The sequence below is a fragment of the Saprolegnia diclina genome (assembly GCF_000281045.1).
Source record: "Saprolegnia diclina VS20 unplaced genomic scaffold supercont1.95, whole genome shotgun sequence".
Lineage (NCBI taxonomy): Eukaryota > Oomycota > Saprolegniomycetes > Saprolegniales > Saprolegniaceae > Saprolegnia > Saprolegnia diclina.
The window spans coordinates 103611-116454 of NW_008246162.1; the positions used below are offsets into that span (position 1 = coordinate 103611).

The 12844-nt window shown below is 59.7% G+C and overlaps 8 protein-coding genes across 8 annotated transcripts; 5 read left to right on the plus strand and 3 right to left on the minus strand.

The window, feature by feature from the left end:
- Positions 1-21: 21 nt before the first annotated feature.
- SDRG_15562 (hypothetical protein) lies at positions 22-856 on the minus strand (the record flags this gene model as incomplete). The annotated part of the gene is made up of 1 exon (XM_008621738.1): positions 22-856. The coding sequence occupies one exon, from the start codon at positions 854-856 to the stop codon at positions 50-52; it is 807 nt and encodes a 268-aa protein (XP_008619960.1). The 3' UTR covers positions 22-49.
- A 1072-nt stretch (positions 857-1928) lies between these two features.
- SDRG_15563 (DNA-directed RNA polymerase I, II, and III subunit RPABC5) lies at positions 1929-2420 on the plus strand. The gene is made up of 2 exons (XM_008621739.1): positions 1929-2178; positions 2228-2420. Exons 1-2 carry the CDS (start codon positions 1983-1985, stop codon positions 2251-2253), a joined length of 222 nt encoding a protein of 73 aa, XP_008619961.1. The 5' UTR covers positions 1929-1982; the 3' UTR covers positions 2254-2420.
- On the minus strand, positions 2276-5033 carry SDRG_15564 (hypothetical protein). Its single transcript, XM_008621740.1, has 5 exons — positions 4357-5033; positions 4100-4311; positions 3883-4050; positions 3050-3833; positions 2276-2993 (listed from the first exon to the last, which is right to left on the minus strand). The coding sequence occupies exons 1-5, from the start codon at positions 4937-4939 to the stop codon at positions 2323-2325; spliced, it is 2418 nt and encodes an 805-aa protein (XP_008619962.1). The 5' UTR covers positions 4940-5033; the 3' UTR covers positions 2276-2322.
- Positions 5034-5695: 662 nt separating this feature from the next.
- Positions 5696-6129, plus strand: SDRG_15565 (hypothetical protein). Its single transcript, XM_008621741.1, has one exon. The coding sequence runs from the start codon at positions 5818-5820 to the stop codon at positions 6064-6066; it is 249 nt and encodes an 82-aa protein (XP_008619963.1). The 5' UTR covers positions 5696-5817; the 3' UTR covers positions 6067-6129.
- A 45-nt stretch (positions 6130-6174) lies between these two features.
- SDRG_15566 (hypothetical protein) lies at positions 6175-7694 on the plus strand (the record flags this gene model as incomplete). The annotated part of the gene is made up of 4 exons (XM_008621742.1): positions 6175-6220; positions 6271-6944; positions 6990-7559; positions 7635-7694. 4 exons carry the CDS (start codon positions 6175-6177, stop codon positions 7692-7694), a joined length of 1350 nt encoding a protein of 449 aa, XP_008619964.1.
- A 464-nt stretch (positions 7695-8158) lies between these two features.
- On the plus strand, positions 8159-8530 carry SDRG_15567 (hypothetical protein; the record flags this gene model as incomplete). The annotated part of the gene is made up of 1 exon (XM_008621743.1): positions 8159-8530. The coding sequence occupies one exon, from the start codon at positions 8159-8161 to the stop codon at positions 8528-8530; it is 372 nt and encodes a 123-aa protein (XP_008619965.1).
- Positions 8531-9624: 1094 nt separating this feature from the next.
- SDRG_15568 (hypothetical protein) lies at positions 9625-11370 on the plus strand. Its single transcript, XM_008621744.1, has 2 exons — positions 9625-10857; positions 10914-11370. Exons 1-2 carry the CDS (start codon positions 9664-9666, stop codon positions 11244-11246), a joined length of 1527 nt encoding a protein of 508 aa, XP_008619966.1. The 5' UTR covers positions 9625-9663; the 3' UTR covers positions 11247-11370.
- Positions 11318-12834, minus strand: SDRG_15569 (hypothetical protein). Its single transcript, XM_008621745.1, has one exon. It carries the CDS (start codon positions 12803-12805, stop codon positions 11372-11374), a length of 1434 nt encoding a protein of 477 aa, XP_008619967.1. The 5' UTR covers positions 12806-12834; the 3' UTR covers positions 11318-11371.
- Between the last annotated feature and the right edge of the window lie 10 nt (positions 12835-12844).

The following is a 12844-nucleotide window of genomic DNA, read 5'->3' on the forward strand; positions in this document are numbered from 1 at the left end:
GTACTAGTATAGCCAAAGGGATATGGGTTAAAATTTAGAGCGAAGCAAGCTAGAGCTGGTCCACGACGGCGTAACCAGCCGTCTTGTTGCGGCGAACGTAAGCGTACATGACGAAAACGACGACCGACATGACGACTGCACTCCACACGTAGACCATATCGTCGCGGAAGATATGCGTGAGACCGAGGATGGTCGATGCAATACCGCTGGCATACGTGAGCTTCCCGACGAACCCATGCCACTCGAAGATCGTGCGGCCTTGGAACTGGAGAAACTTGAGCTTGCGGCGCCCGACTTCCATCTGCAGCAGCATGAGCGCGACCGTGATGAAGCCCATCCAGCCGTGCTTGTTGTGCGGGAAGAGCCGCTTGCCCGCCATGCCGCGGCTGATCAAGATGCCCGCGAGGCCCAGAAGCGTCGTCGCAAGCACGGCGTAGTGCATGAACTTGTGGATGTTGCGCTGAATCCGCTTGTTTGGCGACCGCGCGTTGAGCCCGTCGAACGGCCGGTACACGAGCATCGCCTCGGACGAAAACGCGACCCAGCCCAGCGTCATCATGAGGATGTGCACAAAGAGCAAGTTGACGCCCGTCTTGATCATGACGGCAACGCAGATGGCCAGCGCAGCCACGAGGCAGTACCATGTCACGGGCGCGATGTTGTCGCGGAGCTCGCTCCAGACAACGGACGGCGACCGCGCATAAGAGTGGGCCGCCGGCGGACCATGCTCGTCGTCGTCATCGTCGCCGGCAACGCTGCTCAGAACAGTACTGCGGTCATACGCGTCCGACTCGTCGGCTTCCGAAGGCTTCCGTGCGGGCAGTTGGCCGCGCGACGTCGGAAGCTCCACGTCCATCTTAGGCTGCGTGGAAAAGCGCAAATGCAGATAGAAAAGACGGATACGGGCAAGGTACCCGGTTTGCCGGATAAACGCTGCCAGCCGTTGCACAAAAGTGCCACCCAAAATAGTGTTAATGCTGACTTTATGTGTGTTTGCTGTAACTTTCCGACCGCAGGCGTGGGGCTCGCGACGACCGATACTTGAAGTCTTGCTATATTACAACTCTGGCTGTGCACCCTACACACAGTACTGTGCACTCCGTGATGAGATAGAAAAACCAGTTACATGTAATAGTGTAAGTCCACGGAAATGATAGTGTTATTGCATTTTGCGCGGGACTGCGACAATCGAATCTTGGCTGTTCAAGTGTTTTCAGGAGTCGCGCTTGTTGCCAGTAAAGGGGGCAAAGGAGGTGGATTACCACGCCTGCCATGGGTTGGCGAGGCGGGTCGAGACTTAGCAGGCCGAAGCCAAATCGAAACTGCGTCGAGGTTTGGCTGGCCTTTGCCTGCTCCTCCTAAAAACTCTATTTCTACTCTCTACCGATACGTTGAAACGCCCAAGCGACGTCGTCGCAATGACGCGTCCACACGCACAGGACAGAGTGTACCGGTTTCGATAAAGTGTAGAGTCTTGGTGGTGTGCCAAATGAAAGTAAAACTCGGTGGCTCCACGTTCCGCTCAGATGCCCCAACGCAAGGCTAGAACGCACGGCTAACTGTTCATAGAAGTATTGGGCCTCTGGTCATTTTTGTAGCTGCGTGATGCGTGTTTGTCGTTTCACCATGGTTTTACATCGATGCACCGGCTGTGTACGTCTTGTCGATATAAGTCGCCCATGTTCGAGAGGTAGGCATCCACAGCCTCAGCAGAAAGGCCTTAAACATCATGACATTAGGTACTCGAGCCGCATACACTAAACAATGTGCTTGATTTACGTGCCACAGAGATCCATGTTGGCATCGTTGTCTGCGAAGCAGCACGATGAGCTGTTGGCGTATTTCACATTAGGCTTCGGTTTCAGATCGCCGTCGGATGTTCTACACTGTAAATACTGTGCGTACACTATATACGGTTGACCTCTCGCCCAACCAAAATTCGAGTGGCTTGCATCAGACGCGAATTCGCTAACTCGAAGAAGATGATCGTCCCCGTGCGCTGCTTCACGTGCGGCAAGGTGCTCGCCAACAAGTGGGAGACGTACCTCAGCCTCCTGCGCTCCGACTACACGGAGGGCGACGCGCTCGACGAGCTCTCGCTCAAGCGCTACTGCTGCCGCCGCATGATGCTCACGCACGTCGACCTCATTGAGAAGCTCCTGCACTACAACACGGGCGGTACATACCTTCTTGCTACGATGGTCCATCGCTCATCTCCTCTCTGTAGCCATCGAACGGGGCGCCGACGACTAAGTTCTTGGCCAACGCACTCGACGACGACCCGAATTTGCATAATATTAATCCCAACCCATCCATGCATGCCTAGATGAACACGAGCTTCTCGACGTAGTCTTCGCTCTTGCCATACTTGCGCACGAAGCCGAGGTACCGCAGCGTCGAGAGCGCGCGCAGGAAGCGAACCTGGACTACCTTGGCGTCAACGGCCGCCTTGGCCTGCAGCGCAGCGTTGAAAGCCTCGAGCCACTCGGCCACGTTGATGAGCATGCCGGCCGTGTCGACGTAAAACGTGTACGCAACGTGCATGTCGTGACACCACGCCTGGGGCATCGCTTTGTTGGCGCGCCGTTTGCCCCCTGCGTCGGTGAGGTCTTTGGCGATAGCCGCCTTGGGGTTGCTCAGTGCGGCTTGGATGGCTTCGAAGTGCGAGGCCTCAAACATGGCCTCGAGGCCCTTGACATCGTCGTAGTAGAAGAGGCGGCCGAGGGCGCACGCTGCGGGCAGCGGCGGTGAAAGAAACCCGACCATGTCCACGACAAGAAGGGACACAATGTCGTTGCGCACTTGGGGCAGCATGCGCAAATTCTCTTCGTCGTTCATCTCTTCTTGCATAAAGGTCAGGATCTGCTTGACTTCGTCGACGCGGGTCACGACCTCTTGGAGCGTGTTGATCTCGTTCTCGACCAAGTCCATGGCGTACGTCGCCAAGCACGTGCTCCACTCATGCACCACGGTCCGCAGAAGCTTGACGCCCGCTACCGCCCATGTCAGAGTCCCTGCGCTCAAGTTTGGGCATCAAGTATACTACTACCTTGGAGGAGAAAAGCTTCAATGGCTCGGAGCGCCTTGGACTGGGCCAAGGTGCCATCGAGCGCGCGCGCGAGCATCTGCACTTCGTGGTCGCGGTGCTTGATCACGACCTTGTGCGTGAGCTCGAGGCAGCTCCAGATCGCTTGCCACACGCGCTTCCACGACTGCACGCGCAGCAAGCGCTCAATGACAAACTCTTGGGCCTCGAAGCGATCCTCGATACCCGGCGTCATGGCGGCGAGGTCGACGTCGTTCATGTAGGCGGCGACAGACATTGGCAGCGTCGTGCGCGATGCAAAGGCGACCCACGGGTGGTTGTACTCGTGCGTTTTGCGCAGCGGTAGGACGCAGAGCAGCGCCTCGGCGCCCGCCGCGTTCAGATGCCGGTACAAGAGACACCGAAGGCTCTGTAGAAAGACGGCGATCGAGTGCGTCTTGGTGTACCCAATGTAGAGCCACGTGAGGACGGCGCCAGAGCACACGATGGGGCACTCGCCCGCAATCAGAAGCGTCTGGATGATGTCGTGAAAGCACTTGAGAGAGTCTTCGAGCACGAACGGTTTGAGCACGAGGCACGTCGCGATGCGCAGCGGCATGCACCGGTAGCACGGCGACGCGAGCGACGTGAGGCCAAGGACACAGCCGAGCCGGAGCGCCGACCCGTGGTCCTTCCACATGTGCAGAAAGTCCGCAAAGACGTCTTCGGGCACGCTCTCGTACTGGTCGAGGACGAGGAGGATCGTGGGCGTCAAATTGCTCAGCAGCGCACCCGAGGCCAAAGGGCCCTAGACGACACGAGACATCAGATACAGCGTGCGCATCGCTGGCGCGTACCATGAGCGACGTCTCTTTGGTGAGCGCGAGGAAATGCTGGCGCAAGAGGTAGCGCTTGCCGTCCACGTGCGCGCCTGCGAGCTCCGTTTCGAGACGCGTCATGTACTTGAGCAGCAGCTCTTGGTGCAGTTGAAGCAGCAGGCGCTCAGTGAATGTATCGGGGCCGACCTACAGACAGACTACGTCAGCGAGGTGGACAACGACGAAGGTCTTGTACAGAGCGCTTGAGCGATGCGAGCCGATCGCTCGAGTCCTCCACCAGGCTGTCAAAGACGCTCTGTACGACGTGGAATGGCTGGTTCCGACAGTCATCGAGACGCTGCTCCATCTGCGACCGGAGCTCGAGCACGAGCATGTCCGCTTGGATGCTCACGTCGTCTGCGAGCTGCATGATGGGCGTCACGGCCCGAGAAAGCTGCTCGAGGATGCCTATGGCAGTGCTCAGCGCCGTACATAGAGTGTAGTCGGTCGCACCTGCCACCGTGTCCCACTTGATCACGGGAAGGTCCGACTCGGGCTTGTAGTCCTCCGTGCGCGCACTGCGTCGCGTGGCTGTCTGTTGCGTCGTGCGCCGCATCTCGCTCTGAAGCCACTGGCCCTCGCGCTCGCGCTGGTGGATCTCGTGAAAGATTGACGTCGCTACGAACTCGAGCAGCATCCGCCCGTTAGCATACTTGCGCTGGACCGAGACGACGAACGGGAACCGCCGCTTGAGGTGCCGGATGAGCGGGTCTGTCCACACCGCGCTGGACGCGGCGCTCGCGTCCGTCCCAGCAACGATCGCGGCAACAGGAAAGGGCTGTAGCGGCACGAGGTGGTCTTGCTCAAAGTCGAGCTTTGGGTTGGCGGCCGACCGCGCGACAAAGTAGTCGAGAACCTGCAGGTAGCACGCATGGTTGGCCTTCTGCAGCACCGAGTTGACGGCTGTCTGGACCTTCTCGTACGTAAACTCAAAGGCGGCGCCGCTAAGATCTGCGTCCAGCTTTTGTCGCTTGCGCGCCGATGGCTCGGCCGCGTGCCACGCGATGCCTGTGCTCAGGTCCACGTGCTCGGCCATCGTTTTGGCTCGCGGTTTGCCGTAACCGGTTGCAGCCGAACCGCATGGATAACTTGAGCTGCTGGATTCTATACACTTGGTATTTGTATCGATCGGCGAACAAGGTTGTGTGGTGCAGCGAAATTCGCTTACAAAGTACATTCCGACGCGACCGCAAAAAAGTGGTCGCGCAACGCATTTCTACTCGCATGATCTGGAAACGTCATGCGCAAGGAGCGCGATGAGCGGCCTCTCACTTGCCGCAACGGCAAGTGGCGCCAGACGTGGTTCTAATTTGGAGATCGGCTGTAGCCAAACGTACTGTTTGTATGGAAGCTCCGCGATGTCGCTTGGTGACGCCGGTGCCACGCCCTCGCAGCTCGTGACTGGCGGCTGCGTTGGCTTCTTCTCCAGTTCTCAGCATCTCGTGCTGCAGTTGAGCAGTTATAGAGTTGCCACGTCAAAGATCTGATCCAGTCGTTGCGGGCTGATTTTACCGTCGAAATTCCAACCAAACAAACGTTGCAACGAAGCGCTCGATTGAATCTGACGCGATGCGACCCTTTCGCAACGTGCAGTGAGTGTCTCTTGAAGTACGATGCGATATAGACGCTTCAGGGACGGTAATGAAGACGCTGTAAATTTGGCGCCCAGCGTCCGCGAATCTTCATGTCCGGTCCATCTCCGTCGTGGTTTTGGCCAGCCCATCGACGTGGGTGCGTCATGCGTCCTAGTGGTCCATCTCGGCCAATCCGAATTTGCTTTTCACACAGGCCGCACGCCGATTGGAGGTCCAAAAGTCGTTACTCACACGCTTCCGGCTGCGGCGCCAGAGGACCCATGGCGACCTTGAAGCTCTCAGTTTGCATCTTGAGTCGCATAGCACACATACCTTCACGATGGCCATGGACGGACTCCGCAAGAGCGCGTCGTCGCGCAACCTGAGCCAGCTCGCGCAGCAGCTGCGAGGACTTGAGCCCACGACGCCAGCCAAGCCTCAAGTGCAGCGACCGCCGCGCCACACCAATGTGCCTACGTACCTGCAATGCACCAAACCGCTCGGCCCGCTTCCGGTGAAGCCATTGACCCTTGGTGACTGCAGCCGAGAGATCGCGCATTTGACACACTCGCTCCGCGTCCGCGCATGAGAGCGCTATGCTCGCTTGTACCCTAGATTAAATAACACGCCCTATTTTATTTTATACTTTCCATCTTATCCGGATCCGCATCTCAAGCACAAAACTCGCCGAGCAAGCATGGTGCCAAGCGCCGCTGCGATCCGAGCGTGGGTCTTCCTCGCCGGTAGGGCATGCGTACCCGGCACTACCGCGCTCAAGAGCTTATACGTATAGGTGGCCTCGTTGCCTTGTACCTGCTAGGTCCATTGCTGCAGGCTGTCTTTATGCGTATCGTGGTCGTCGCCGTCTGCATCTTGCTCCTCGCTGCCGTTCTCAACCCGACGGATCTCTCGTTTGCGCATTGGGCAGCAACGCAGGTCAACCAAGGCCGTGTCGTGCCAAGCTCGTGGTTCAAGTCGATCGTCGAAAGCGTTCTACCGGGTCCCGACGAAGCGACATGGCGATGGACCCGATACAATCTCGTCTTTCTGAGTCTCGTGCACGTGGCGGCCATCGAGCGGGACGCCATCGGTGTCTTTGGCCTTTGGTTCTGGGCCGACTCGAGCTACGTTCTTGCCTCGCTCTGTCGGACGTACCGCCCATGGGCAGCCGCACTCACGAATGGCGGCCAAGCTTCGGGCACGCAAGCCCACTCGAGCGCGGCCGTCGCACCGGCCTCCGAGCACGAATGCCGCTCGCTCGCTGTGGAGAAACGAAAGAGTGGGCAGTTTGCCCAAGCGTACGAGAAGTACATGGAAGCCGCCGACCTCAGCATCAACCCGCTGGACCAAGCGCTGTACCGACTCGAGGCTGCGCGGTGCCTCACCAAGACGCTCAGTTTGGCCAAATCCAAGTCAATTTCAGGCACGTGCATCAAAATCGAGCGACTCTACCGTGACAGCTGCAATGTACGGCGCGCCAACCTCGTCATTTGTCTAATGTGCGCGACTTAGAGTCTCGTGGGGCATGGCGAATTCCATGTCGCGGGCGTCGCCTTGATTGAACTCGCGGCGCTCTTGACCGAGTGGACGGTGCCGCTCAGCGCTTCGTCCGATACTGAGACAACCGAGACGCTGGAGCACATCTCGAAGGCCTACTTGGAAGCTGCCCTCGTCTTGGAGGCCGCCGACACTGTCGTCGATCGGCGACTTGCCTTCCAGAGCAGTCTCGCTGCTGGCAACCTCTTTGCAGATGCAGCCATGAGCAACGACACCGCACGCGACATGTGGCTCGCCGCCGCGGAGGCCCAGTTCCGGTCCGTGGGTCTGGCGCATATCGAGATCAACGTGTCGTGGGCGAAGGACGCATTCGCCTGCGCTGTCTTTACCTTGCTCGGGCGCGCTGATGTGCCTGGCGCCCAAGCTGCGTACATTGCGTTTGACGAGCTGTGCATGGCGCATCTCACGCCGGTCGACCACCTCCTCCTCTCGGTCTTTGCCGCGTACGACAAGTGGCAAGTGGACATGCTGCACGCTGGCGTCGCTGCGTATGCGACGTCGGCCGATCGGTTGCTTGGGTGGCAGGTAACGAGAACATTGTTGATGTTCCACGTCAACAGCCCACGCTCCGATCTTATTCGTGACGGCTTCTTCTTGTAGGAACGCGCATTGTCCCAAGTCACGACGCTTCTTTCGGCGCCGACGACAGACCTTCGCTGACCGTACCTGTCTGTGCAAGTAAAATTTCGCCATACACCTGGAATCCACACTCTTTTACGGATCCGTTGTTGTCGTAACCAAGCTTGTCGAATGGTGTTTCTCACCGAGAAGAGGTCGTGCCAAGCAGAGACGGATATTTGTTGAGGAAGGTTCGAACGGCCAAAACACACAGCAGGCGAGACTAGTACGCACAGGAGAGCTCTTCGTTCTTGGCTGTTCTATTGTGCAAGGACGACGCCGGAAGTCCGAACTTTCTCGTGGCGTCGCGAGCCTTCATGACGTGGAGCGACGATAGGCCGTCGCGAGCTGACTTCAACGTGTGACGCTACGACGCGCACAGCCATTTTTCAAACTTTGTCGACGCGATCGGGATATCGTATACAGAACGCAAGTCTTTTTTCGTGGCAAATAGAATCCGCGACTGTTTCGGATTGTAGGTATTTCCGAATTTGCGACGCAACACGATGGCTGTGATCCTGGCCGCGCTACGCCCGCCGACGACGCCCGTACGCCGCCACGCCCGCCGGCGTCAGTGCCACAACTGCCTTCAGATGTTCGTCGAGTACAGCGAGTGTGAGCCCAGCGGCGCGTACACCCGCCTGACGCTGCTCGACGACGACACGCCGGTCTACTGCTCGAGCGACTGCCGCGCCACAGCGGCAATCCTGCACATCCAAAACACGTGGGCGCATGCACATTGCGCCGGGCCTGACTATGGCCTCGCTCGCCACGTCAACAGCCGTCTTGCCGCCAAGCCTGATGGCGGCTCGAGCCCGCGCGCGATCCCGTTCCGGCGCTGGTCCTCGGACGCCCGCGACCCCGACTCGCTTCTCTGATGCACCGTCGCCTACTTATCTATGATCGTACCATTATTATTTCCCAACCAACACGGTCGGCCGGCGCACGTTCTTCTTGGATGTTGCACGGCGCAATCTCCGAAGAAGCGGGAACCAGGTCGCCCGACGAATCTACTTCTGATCAACTTCAACTCGGTCGCAGACGTGGTGTTCGAGGTGACACAGAATCACGCCGGCCACCGCATGTCTTTGGCGCCGCCGCCACGGGAGCGTACGACGATATGCCCGACTTTGACGTGGCTTGCACTCTGGCTCGTACACTAGTGTAAGGCAGTGGATCTGCCACAGAAGACAGAATATTGTTGATTTGACACCCTCTCGTTCTCTACATGCCTCCAATCGAGGAAAATGCAGGAATGGTTCCCTTCGTTCTCTGTAGCGGCAACTGCGTGAATTTGGTGCCAAGAGAAAAGCCACCCAAAAACCCGAAAAACGCGCCGTGCTGTGCGTTTTTCTACGCCGTCGCGGTGCGACCGTTTATACTGCGGCGCTCGCGGTGTGGACCCTGCAGCCTTGAAGACAACGGACGCGGCTTCTTCAACGCGAACATGGACGCGCTGTATGGTGCCCAGCGCACGCGGCTACAGAAAAAGCGCACAAATGCAATTTCGGCGGCTCTCACAACTGTCAACCTGTAGGCAGCTCCAGGAACTGAGTGCTCTCCGCCGCCCACAGCGACAATAACCGCCTCGTAACGAGAGCCCATCGCTGCCACTCGTCTTGGCGGAGGCTACGCCGACCGTCCGATCCCTTGGATTGCGCTATGCGATGCATTACTTTCGTGCACGCGAACCTTCCTTGTACGGTACGAGCAGTCGGCTCGCGACGCCACCAAAGCCGGAGAAGAGCGTCAAGCGCGTCGAGAAATCGAAGGCTGTCACCCCCAGCACCACGGCAGGCTGCCTGATCTGCGAGCTGGCTTTCAACGACGGCCGCACGCAGCGGTCGCGGAGAAGGGTCCTGGTTCAAGGGAGACATATTAGAAAATAGCACATATATTGAGATATTACCGGGAGATTCACGAGCCATACCGGCTGTGATTGGTGGACGCTCTGGACATCCGGATACAGGACCACTTGTATGGATCGAGGTGCGAGGGCCACCACATTGGGATGAATGTCGAGTTGGTCAAGGCGGTCTGCCGCCCTTGCCGCGGGGCGGACAGCTTGGGCATCTGCGGCGGCCGATGGAGCGAGATCGATGGCGCCGAGAAGGCCACGTGCCTGAGCTTCAACGCCTGGGGCACGTTGCTCAGCGTCGGCGAGAAGGACGGCCTCGTCTCGCTCTGGGACTACTCGACGATCCAAACCATCATTCGCGAGCTCAACCCGCGCCTCTACGCGGGGCTGCCCGACTTCAAGCAAGCCACTGTCTGTGCCTGGTCGGCCAACGGCCGAACGCTCGCTGTCGCCTGCGAACACAAGGCGTCCGGTAAGCGGAGCACGCTTCTCGTTTGGAATGTCGAAAGCTCCGCGCTCGTCGCTGCCGTCGCCCTCGAGTCCATGATCACGCACATCTCGTTCCCACCAAGGTCCGTGTCGCTAGCGCCCTCAAGCCTGCAAGACAACACCCACACGCTGCTCCTGAGCTGCTTCAACGGCGATGTACTCGAACTTCTCATATCGCCGCGCACCGCAGGCGACGAAGCGATTCCGTCCCCGTTGCAGCTGGTACCGTTCCGACAAGACGCAGCGAGCCCACTAGAGACGCCTGCAGTCCAGTTGCGCGTGCGTCATGTAGACGTGACGGGTATGGTCGACGCGATTTGCGGCGAGTCGTCGGCGACGCCGTCTGTGCGCAACCAGATACCGATCGTCCTTGCCAAGTATGGGCCCGAGCACATCTACTGCCTCACGATGCGAGGCCTCCTCGCCAAGATCGACCCCATCTCGCTCCAGCTCGTCCACGGTGTACCGCTGCCCCAGGTGCAGCACGTCGACTTGTTTGTCGACGCAGAGACCGTGCTCGTGCCAAGCCTAAAGGGCATCCACGAGTTTGCCGCAGAGTCGCTCGAGGAAGTGTACTTGTACAACGCTGGCGCGGCCGTCAAGTCGCCGTGGATCATGTGCACCAAGTCCCACGACGGCCAGTTCGTCCTCGGGTTGCCGCTGCCCCGGGGCATCCTCGTCGGCGAAAAAGGCATGTACCTCTGGAAGCGCCACACGTCGTCGCAAATGTGGCACGAGACGCGCTTTGGGATGAACATGACGGCGATCGCGTGGCATCCGGAGAAGGAGTCGCTGACTGTCATCTCGGCCGCGGGCACCGTCAATACGCTCGAGATCGAGTACAAGTCGCCGTGGCCGGTGCGTCATTACCACCAGTGTACCTCTAAAACTCACGTCGACCTTCTGCCGGTTAGGGCGCCATGTACCCCCCGGGGTTCACGCTCATCACCGACAATGTCATCTACGACGAGCCCGAAGACGAGTTTGACACCAACATCCAGCTCTGCACGCTCGCGCACTGCGATGCGTCCGAGGTCGTCGACGTCATGAGTGTCGACGCGCCGCAGACGACGGCGTCGTTCCCGGACGACCTCAAGTACGTACCGGCATCGCCGCTGGCAACGGGCGAGGCACACAACATCGACGACGACAGCCAGCGGGACGTCGGCAGTGTCTTTCGACCAATGAAGCGGGAAAACACGTCGCCGCCCAAAGCTCCGTCCAAGAAGTCCCGGAAAAGCTCCTAGTACACGATCGTATCGTCGAGCGGTTTCCGCCGCGTCGTCTTCATGCGTGCACATGCTCCGTCATGACCACCATACAACCATCACTAATCTCTTTAATCAACATGTCTTTTTTCTTAGTCGGCAGCTTACGACGGTCGATGGACGGCGCCGAGGGCCGCATCCAGCCGTGCCAACACGCGATCGAGGCGGGAGGTGCCGTCCGAAGGCAAGACAATCAGCGATGGCGGTCGCACGTCAGCCTCGAGCGCTGCCAGTCGCGCTGTCCGCGCTGCGTCTCGAGCCCGCAGCACCTCGAGCTGCATCGGCCCGTCCATCGTTACGTCCACGTGGTGCTTGCAGACGATTGCGTCTGAGAGGTGGCCTGGCTCGCCGCAGCGGCCGCACGGGAGTAAGCTCTTGCGCTGCATGGACGGCGTTAGCTTGTGCTCGACCTCGACGTTGTAGCGGTTCAGCGCCGTGAACCGCCGCAACTTGAACCAGTCGCGCTGGACGCGAAAGTAGGCGCAAACGCTCTGGAACGCCCGTGTCGACGGCGTCAAGACCGAAAAGAGCGCGTTCGTCGGCAGTACGTAGACGTGCGTGAGGACGGACGCGACGCTATACGTCGTGAACGTCGCGTCGTCCCCGACGCAGCTCTCGGAGAGCCCCGCAACGTCCATGGGCCGCAAGATCTGCAACTCGACGCGGCGCGTTGCCACGTGGCGGTCTTCGGATTGAACAAGGACGACGTCGTCGATCGTGTACACGCGGAGCTCGCCGCTGGCGACAAGGTAGATGCCGGTCGGCTGCCCGGCCGTGAAGAGGTACTCGCCCCGGGGCACGGCCAGGAGCGGCGGCACGTGTCCAGCAATAAACTCGAGCGCCGGTGTCGCCAATCCTGCAAAGAGGAACGTCGCTTGAAGGCTGCGCAACACGTTCACGTCGTACGGGAACGGCGGCGACGTCGGAACAAGCGACGCAACCAGCGCTTCGTCCGCTGGCGTCGCCGGCGTTAGCGCAAAGAGTAGCGCGGGCGTGTTGGTCGGGAGCCCGATTGCGCTACGCTCAATGTGGCCGTTGGACGCGACCGTGACGTAGTGATACTCAAAGTTGTAGTAGAGCGCGTCGAGGCCAAAGCTCTGGCCAGGCGTGAGCGTGCGCCAGGACCGCGCCGGCATCTGCCGCTTGCGCCGGCTGTGACCAAACCGGTGCGGCCGCACGTACTCGGTACACGAGCCCGTCGCGACGACAAAGAGACTTCCCGCAGGTGTCACATCCTGCGTCACGATCGCCGCGCCTGCCGCGTGCGTCTGCATCGTCATCATCGCGACAAGGGCCGTGATGTCAACGCTGCCTCGCACGGCCCACGAGGTCAGCGTCGCGTGCACGACAGGATGCGTCTCGAGGAGCCAGCGCGCAAGATCGTCGTTCTGCTTGAGACTGCGGCCGGTCGCTGCCGCCAGTAGCTTGGTGTAGTACGACGGTGCACGAAGGCTTTCGTCCGAGGCGCTCGGACCCGCGTAGATCGAGTCCCGGCGCGGCGACGGCCGCGTTGGCGGTGGCATCGGCCGCCGGCGCATCGGTTACAGCGGGCGTTGTAGCAACGTGCGGTATACTGG